Source organism: Polyodon spathula, unplaced genomic scaffold (assembly GCF_017654505.1).
Source record: "Polyodon spathula isolate WHYD16114869_AA unplaced genomic scaffold, ASM1765450v1 scaffolds_3063, whole genome shotgun sequence".
NCBI classification, from domain to species: domain Eukaryota; kingdom Metazoa; phylum Chordata; class Actinopteri; order Acipenseriformes; family Polyodontidae; genus Polyodon; species Polyodon spathula.
The window spans coordinates 1-9,000 of NW_024474527.1; the positions used below are offsets into that span (position 1 = coordinate 1).

At 39.8% G+C, this 9,000-nt stretch overlaps 1 protein-coding gene across 1 annotated transcript; it reads left to right on the plus strand.

The window, feature by feature from the left end:
* Positions 1 to 892: 892 nt before the first annotated feature.
* On the plus strand, positions 893 to 4,845 carry LOC121311262 (cis-aconitate decarboxylase-like). The gene is made up of 6 exons (XM_041243893.1): positions 893 to 1,254; positions 1,400 to 1,460; positions 1,660 to 1,847; positions 2,100 to 2,192; positions 2,889 to 3,094; positions 3,428 to 4,845. The coding sequence occupies exons 1-6, from the start codon at positions 1,237 to 1,239 to the stop codon at positions 4,317 to 4,319; spliced, it is 1,458 nt and encodes a 485-aa protein (XP_041099827.1). The 5' UTR covers positions 893 to 1,236; the 3' UTR covers positions 4,320 to 4,845.
* The last annotated feature ends 4,155 nt before the right edge of the window (positions 4,846 to 9,000 follow it).

Consider the following 9,000-nt stretch of genomic DNA (forward strand, 5'->3'; position numbering starts at 1 on the left):
GACTTACTCTAAACTTTTGCTTAATATTTCTAAGATAGTTTGGAAACGCTTGCGATTCTACATAATTCAGAAAAATTGAAAAAAGTATTTCTTAAGGCCCCAGTTGTAGCATTCTAAAGAGAAGCTAATTTAGGTGATATTTTAGTTCACAGTAAACATAAAAGTCACAATAGGTTCTACAGATACTTGCACTGGTGCATGTAAAGTGTGTAAATACATGGACAAAAGAAAAAATATAATTAAACACAAGAACAACACATATCCACTAAATACTAATATCTACTGTAAAAATAGCAATGCTGTTTATGGAATAGCCTGTGAGAAATGTGATGAAATAAAATATGTTGGAGAGACTGGAACAACTTTATATAAAATAATTCAGAACCACCTTTCATTAATTAGAAATAAAAAAATGAATGACCCAATAGTACAGCACTTCACCAGTCAAGGACATGACATAAATGATGTAAAGTTTGTAGTATTAGAACAGCTAAAATTAGACAATGCGACATATAGAAGAATAAAAGAAAGTAAATGGATAAATAGACTGAACACGATTATGCCAGCAGGACTCAACAGAAAAGAATGAACTAATTAATTCCAATAAATATATAAAAGTTAAAAATAATTAAATAAACAAAATTAATTCAAAAGTTGTGCATGCTGATGCGCTGGGGAGTCCAAATCAAGGCTGATCCTCAGAGCCAGCATTGCATGATAATATAAATATCATGTCTTTTTTTATGTTTAACATTATTGTTATACGTTCCTACCTAATTATTTAGAGGGCAGCATGCCTCGCTTTAAGACACTGTGCTGCCAGCTGGACATATTAAAATAGATTTTTAACTTGTCGATCAGGCACATCTTGAAGGACCATTCAGGCAGGGGGTCTCCCAGTGCAAAGTTCTCAATATAAAAGCATACAATAATAAACTGCCAGCTGCGATCAGTGTGATTGACCCAAGTTCTCAGTAAGTGTCCTCCCAGAACAGAGAAAGAGGGGGATTCCCCAAGAGTCCAGACCCCTTCCTGCTTATTACAGAACCCATTTCCAGATCAGATTTGAAAAATCCCCCCAATTAGTTGAATAGTTTCACTAAAAGAAGGAGGGTTTGGAACCTGTTGGGCAATGGGTATCCCGGTATGAAAAATATATAAAGAGGATGAAACCACGGCAGATACACAGCTCAGTGACAGAACACTGTGATACACAGCAACCTACTGAACAACACCATGCTCTCAGCACTCAAGGTAATCACTGCATTCAAACTCTCAGAAATGTGTGCATTATTATTATTATTATTATTATTATTATTATTATTATTATTATTATTATTATTATTATTATTTTCTGTCATATAGCATATTAATTTTATCTGATTCCTTTTTAAATTAGTTTCAGAGAACTCCAAGGCACTTTTCCTGCCTGCGACTTCTACATAAATCTGCAGTTGAAGGTAAACGTTTTAAAAAGCTACTTGATTAAAAAAAAAAACTGTGTAAATAATGTCGATTTAAGGATTTCATACTAACGCTAATTGAATGGACCCGATTATGTTTAGATGTTGTTATTTTAGTCCATTATTGTAGAGTTCATGCTCTGAATACTAAAGTGAGGCACAGGCAGAGACTGACCTGCTGTTTGTTGCCCTGCAGTGCAGGAAAGGCCTGCCCCAGAGGAGACAGTCACCAGCAGTTTTGGAGGGTTCATCCACTCTGTGCACCCGGGCCAGCTGTCAGACACTGTGCTGCACCGCAGTAAGAGGATGATCCTGGACAGCATCGGGGTGGGGCTGCTGGGAAGCACCTCCCACGTCTTCCAGCTGGCTCTGCAGCACTGCCAGGTAATCCTTCAGCTGAGGCTTGCACTGGGCTATGGTACAGAGGGCACACAGGCCAAAGAAATGAGCCCTGGCAGTACAATTTTAATATAAACCATTCCTTCAGTACTTACCCCATTTCACTGAACAGTTACCATTCCAGTTGAAATTTGCATTGTCAAACCAGGGTGATGATAATCAAGAATTGAACTTGCTTGTTTCCATCTTAAAGAACGTTCAGATCCTATAATGATCTGTGATTAACTCTCTTTGCAGCAAATGTATGCTCCAGATTACATCAGTTCAGTCTTTGGTCGATGGCACACAAGACTCTCTCCGAGTCTGGCAGCCTTTGTCAGTGGAGTAGCGGTAAGTCTCTGAATTTGTTTACATAATGCTCAGCCCTTTCAAATTGTAAAGCTGTAGTCCATGAAATGAGCACATTGTAGCAGCTGACAAGTTGTGCAGCATGTGTCATTTTTCATTACACTGTCTGCAACTAATTTCTATGAAAACACCCCTTGAAATACTGCATTCCAAAACATAAATCATCGTGAGGCTGGGTTGCCAATATTTACTATCAGTATATACATACACAAATCAATAGCTCTTGGAAGAGATGTGTTATTATTTCAAAATAAAATAGTTTAAATGTTCATTTTATCTCTTGTTTTAAGCAATTGTTTGAGAAAAGCCAACAAGTGTACTTTACAGGTTACTTAGCAGATGATTAAGGAGTAGTTCTATGAAAAGTCAAAGGAGAAAAACTTTTTCATAATGCAGAAAATTCAAAACCAAAGTAATGCCTCAATTGTGCAAATATAATATAAATTAAACAATAGTGATGTGCTCATTATAATGGACATGTGCCCATCGGGCAGTGACTGTATTAAGGACACATTCCCATTATCCCGTTGTGTATGAAAGTTCAAGTTTGTATTCATGTCCTTGAGGTTTCTTTTGTAGGAAGATGGGGCACGGCCAGGCTTCCTCGCAGTCAGGAATGTCACTGGAGATGTCACACTGTGCCAGACACTTACTGTGCCCTCACTTTCTTCTTTGCAGGTCCATTCAATGGACTTCGATGATACCTGGCACCCAGCCACTCACCCCTCAGGGGCGGTCCTTCCTGCCCTGCTCGCTATTGCTCAGATGTTGCCTGGCAACGCCAAGCCCAGTGGGATGGACCTCCTGTTAGCCTTCAACGTGGGCATTGAGATTCAGGGCCGGCTCATGAGGTTCTCCAACGAAGCCCAAAACATCCCCAACAGGTGAGGAGACTGCTGCCAAACAAACTTGGCACAATGCTGTAGTGCTGCCAAGAAGGAAGTGTGCCAGGATTCTTCCAGCATGAACGAGACCGTATTTAAATTTGAAAGCAAATCTTAGTCTGTTTTTCAGTGTTTTTTTAGCCTCACATTGATTATGTTGTTTTTATTGGAAATTATTATTACACTTTCCTTTTCTTTTAGAAGGCATGATAATAAATGTCTGTCTATCTGAGTTTGTTTTTAAATCAGAATTTTAAAACCATTAAAAAACATATATAATGTAAAATACTCTCTCAGTTCCTAGGGTGGTCATGCCAGTGTTTCTCCCTTCAGGTTCCATCCCCCGACTGTGGTGGGCCCTCTGGGTAGTGCTGCTGCCTGCTCCCGTCTGCTCTCCCTGGATCGCTCGCAGTGCTCAAACGCCCTGGCGATTGCTGCCTCCCTAGCAGGGGCTCCCATGGCCAACGCTGCCACTCAATCCAAACCTCTTCATATCGGGAACGCAGCCCGACTCGGCATGGAGGCGGCACTGCTGGCTTCCCGGGGCCTGGAGGCCAGCACGCTGATCCTGGACTCGACCCCAGGCTGCGCTGGCTTTAGTGCCTTCTACAATGACTACCTGCCACAGGCACTGCCCTCCCCAGAGGAACAGGATCCCCGCTTCCTGCTGGAGGACCAGGACTTAGCCTTCAAGCGCTTCCCTGCACACCTGGGCATGCACTGGGTGGCAGACGCAGCATGCTCAGCGCGGGAGCTTTTGGTCAACACCGTAGGGGGGTTCCACCCCTCTATGATTCAGAGCATCCTACTGAGAATCCCCCTCTCCAAATATATCAACCGTCCCTTCCCTGAATCCGAGCACCAGGCCAGACACTCCTTCCAGTTCAACGCCTGCACTGCTCTGCTGGACGGTGAGGTCAGTGTCCAGTCGTTCAGCCCAGCGTTCCTGGACCACCCCGAGGTGCTCAGCCTCCTGAGCAGAGTACGGGTCGAGCACCCCCAGGACAACCCTGCCAATTTCAATAAGATGTACGCAGAGGTGCTGCTGACCCTCACAACAGGCAATGTCTTGAAGGGTCGTTGCGACACCTTTTATGGACACTGGAGGAAGCCACTGAGTCGTGACAGTCTGCTGAAAAAGTTCCGGGCAAATGCTGGGGCAGTCCTGCCAGGAGAGAGGGTGGACGCCATCATTGATGCCGTGGAGAACATAAGGGCTTCATGACATCCTTTGATGACGTACACTAGAAGAAAACTATTTGAAGGCACTGAGGAAAAGATCTTTATGCCATTTGTGTTTTGTTTTACTGTATTATTATTGTTGTTGTTGTTGTTATATAATGCATAATTTTAGTGAGTATTTACCCAATCATACTCAATTGTAAGTAAAGCAGTGGTGTCATTATATGATAGATAGGGACAGTCACCTTTAAACCACACAGTTTACACAGATTATACAATGTATATACTCTCATTTCTGATAGCACTGTGAATCTCACTAATGCTCTATTTATTGAATTATTGTTATTTTATTTAATCTTTTACAAAATTGTATTGTGTGTAATTTCACAGTTTTGTATGGGAATTGCATACTGTTGATTTGTGTAGCAGGTCACTGGTTTGGAAGATATCATCTGTCAATTCTATCAATTAAATCATCACCTACAGGATGACAATGTGCATACAAGATGCAAAATGTGAAACCAATGTGATGCCCCTAGTATGCAAATATAATACAAATGAAACAATTGTGATTGCGTTGGTGTTTATTTTATTTAATTGAAAAACATTCTTAGTTACAAGGTATAACATAGTACTTTCATTTTCTACCAGCTTTTAATCATTACAAAGATGTTTCGACTTTAACAATTAATTCAAAACAGTGTAACTCAAAACAGTACTTTGTTATAATTGTGATATGAATTGACTAATAGAAAGTTTTAATTTGATTAATAATTGTGAAATGTACAATCAGTAATGGTATTATGTTCTAGTTATGTGATGCAGCATTATCTTTGCTCACCTTCTTATTGTCTTGAACATGTATTTTGTTTTACATGCTGCAGCCCTGAAAACACTTTGGGGTAGATGTTAGTATAGTGCAGTGTAAATAAGTGTGGATGCAAAATTCAAATTGCATTGCGGACAGGCAATTATTTTGCACTGCGCCCTATATAAGCTTAAGAGCAATGGAAATTACTCAACACGCACAAATAATTCTGATAATGAGGGTCTCAACGAGCCCATCAGTCTACTTAGCACCGCACGTGCAGCCCAGAAGTGACGGAGTTAGGAATGCAGAGAGCAGTAGGTGCTGGATGACATTTGCGGAGCATGAAAATACAAACAAAAAAAAATATGTCAAAGGAAGACAGCAAAGTCCTCTTGGCGCACGGAAAAGAAAAGTTTTCTGAGAAGGAGCTGAGAGTCCTTACAGCTGAGGTCACTCAGCATGAAACTGAGTTGTTTGGAAAAGCCTCAGCCAACATCAGTTATGCTAAAAAAAGTGCCAAAAAAAAAAATAAAAGTATCCTTAGGAAATGATATGTATTGGCCTGCCCTTTTCAGCAAGACATGCAAAAAGTTGCCTAGCACTCTGGAAAAGGTGGATTGGGCTATCTCTCCAGACATTCCAACTGTGGTCTGAAAGGAACCAGAGGCTAAGTAGTGCAGAGAACACAGCACTTTGACATGTGCAGGGATAGCAGCCCCTAGATTGACAGCAGGTGCAGAACGCCAAGTGAACACCATTCTTTACGTGCGCAGCAGCTGCTAAACACGAAATTACAGTTGCATTATGGGGGTTTTGCACCCACAAATCACTTTGCGCCTATTCTTACATTTACCCCTTTGAGTGCTGTACAAATTGAATATGAATGCAAGAAAAATGTGAAACTAGAGAAAATAATCAAATCATGTGCAACTAATTATAACAAATAATGCAAATCTGACTGTGCATAATAAGGCTGTAATGTCCATACAAATCCCACATGTTTCAGAGGGCTTGGAATTACAGCTGACCACAAGTGTTCCTTTCCAAATAACCTCAATGCAGCAATTCTGTCTTTTCAGAATGGCTGCAAATATGAGTTCATAAAACTGATAAATGATGACCTAAGCAGAAACAACAATAGTGAATAACAGGGAACACATACTCTATTTTAAACAGGCATTCACTTGAATATTAAGACAGTGTATAAAGTATTGCTGTAATAATAGCTGAGTAGTGTTTCACCTTCATAAAGTTCAAGTGAAGGTTACACAATCTCAGTTTTAATGTCAAGTCCATTTTTTTGCATATAACAGGGTTTGTTATGACAAAATACACCAGGGACAGTTTTTGGATTTCTTTTTGTTTATTTATTGATAGATGAAATGGTAGCTATATCAGTCCAGAGATGATCCACAAAGAGAAGGAGATGTAATGCCTTTTTATTAATATGTAAACATCAATCTCTCTTTTCTACTTTCACCTGAAGAAGAGACCTTTGAGGTCTTGAAAGCCAGTGATTAATTGTTGTTTAGTTAGTCCAATAAAAGGTATCACATCTCCTTCTCTTTGTCTAGTTATTGTATTGAAACACATAGATTGTGTTCTATTACATACAGACAGTGAATAAGAAGCAGGATAACTCACACTGAAACAAACATGAGCAAATTCTGTAGTACCATCTAAAGCCACTAATAGTATCCTATACAATACTATAGTAAATACTGCAGGTAACTACATTGTTTTAAAACAGTGTTGTCATATTTTATATGGATGATCATTTTACAAAACGCACATTTTACGATGTTAAAAGTGTCAGTAGTGTGAGTATCTCACTCCCATTGTACACCCCACAGCCAGACAGGATCACAGCTCCACGCTTTGCCATGGTGACCAGAGCTCCTTCTGAACACAAACACACACAGAGCACCATCCTTAAAGCAACCTGTAGGTGCACTGTATGCAGACAGACTTGTTCAGTCACCGTCCCACAACATGGTGGTCAATCCAGTGCAGGGCAGGCTTGAGGCACGCTCATGGGACATAGTGTTGAAGCTCACAATGCCATTGCAATAGAGAGAACTAAGAGCTTCAAAAAAATCCAGAGTATATTACAGAAACAAGAGGAAAAAGATATAATAACCTGGTAAATATGCACAGTCATTAATCTAATATACTTTACTGTAAATATTCTTTAATATGCTACAGTACCTATAATATACTACGATACTATATACTATACTATACAATATATACTATTCATCATACAGACACACACACGATCTCTAACACATTCTTCAAATATATACAGTCTCTTTTAAACATTAGACTCTTACCCTTAACATTCCTTGAACTTGTTAAATATCTTGGAGAGAGATGTTGAGGTATAGCAATGATCTTTTCATTTAGTGTTTCTTGTTGCTGGTTTATATGCCCAGGTGGGTTATTTGGAATTAGAGACTCAGTCCTGTGTGATAATTCAGTAGTCAAGTAAATGAAATATGACTTTATCTTGAAGTTTGGCCTACCCTAACATTAACAGGGGGTGCAGTAAACAGCCACTAAATATTGCATTTTTATTTGTATTGAATGCGTCCAAAGATGTGAAACTGCCCTCAAGCAGTGTGTTATCTATTCAAATGAGTTTTTCACATGGTAATTTGTGTGAAATTTCAATTACATTTGGTTTCTAAAAATCAGTGTTTTCTAAATCCTTCTCCTTTCACTACCTGGTATAGAAAAAAGAGGATCCTCTTCTTAGAACACTATTGCCACCCCCAAAGTATTGTGTCAGATCCATCTCCAGAACTTGCACATGATAGAACCGCAAAGCAAAAGAAAAAACCACCTGCAAAAAACAGCATAGTCATAGAGCTAGTAAAGACCGATCCAGCACCAGAGGGGTGTGGCAAAACAACTGAAAATAGAAAAACCGATAGAGCACCAGAGGGGTGTGTGCAAAACAACTGAAAATAGAAAAACCGATAGAGCACGGCTACCAGAGGGGTGTGTGCAAAACAACTGAATATAGAAAAACCGATAGAGCACGGCTACCAGAGGGGTGTGTGCAAAACAACTGAACATAGAAAAACCGATAGAGCACGGCTACCAGAGGGGTGTGTGCAAAACAACTGAAAATAGAAAAACCGATAGAACGGCTACCAGAGGGGTGTGTGCAAAACAACTGAAAATACTACGGCTACCAGAGGGGTGTGGGTTATTTTTGTGAACAAAAACAACGTCTACCCTTTCGACTAACATTTTCTCTCAAAATGTTTAACACACTCACTGTGACGGGAAAGTCCGGACTGAATGCTTTTTGAATCTTAATAAGTTAGTAGCACAGAACAAGTGAAGACCAATGATAATCACACCCTTACTACACCCTTACCAAATGATCTTCAATGACCATGCTGTATTAGTCCTACAATGGCAATGGTTCTGTACTCGCACAATGGTAAAAGAAACTCATCCAAAATAGAGCTAATAGAATGATGCCACAGTGGTGAATTGTATTCTGATAAACCAATGGGAAGAATTAAACAATAGCATTGGTAATCAGAGTGTTATCAGAAACAGTGTAATACTTTTTTTTCTGTAGTTCAGAAATAGCTGTACCACATTCACATTTCTGTTTACTGATACTTGGAGCTGTCCATACTTGTGAACTGCAAGAATATGGGGTTACTGGATGTAAATGCATTTGCATCATCAGTAAGCATTTCAATGTAATGTATGTAATGTGTCGAGCTCAACTAAAGGAAACGCCTGGTGGCACACAAGTTTCTTACATGAGTGACTGCCACAGCATTCTGTTTGGAAGAAAAGCAGCTTGACAAGGTGAAGCATGAAGCAAAGAGGATTTTCCAGGAAGAATCAGGTTGCAGATGTTGCCACGGTGAGCGGAATGAATAAT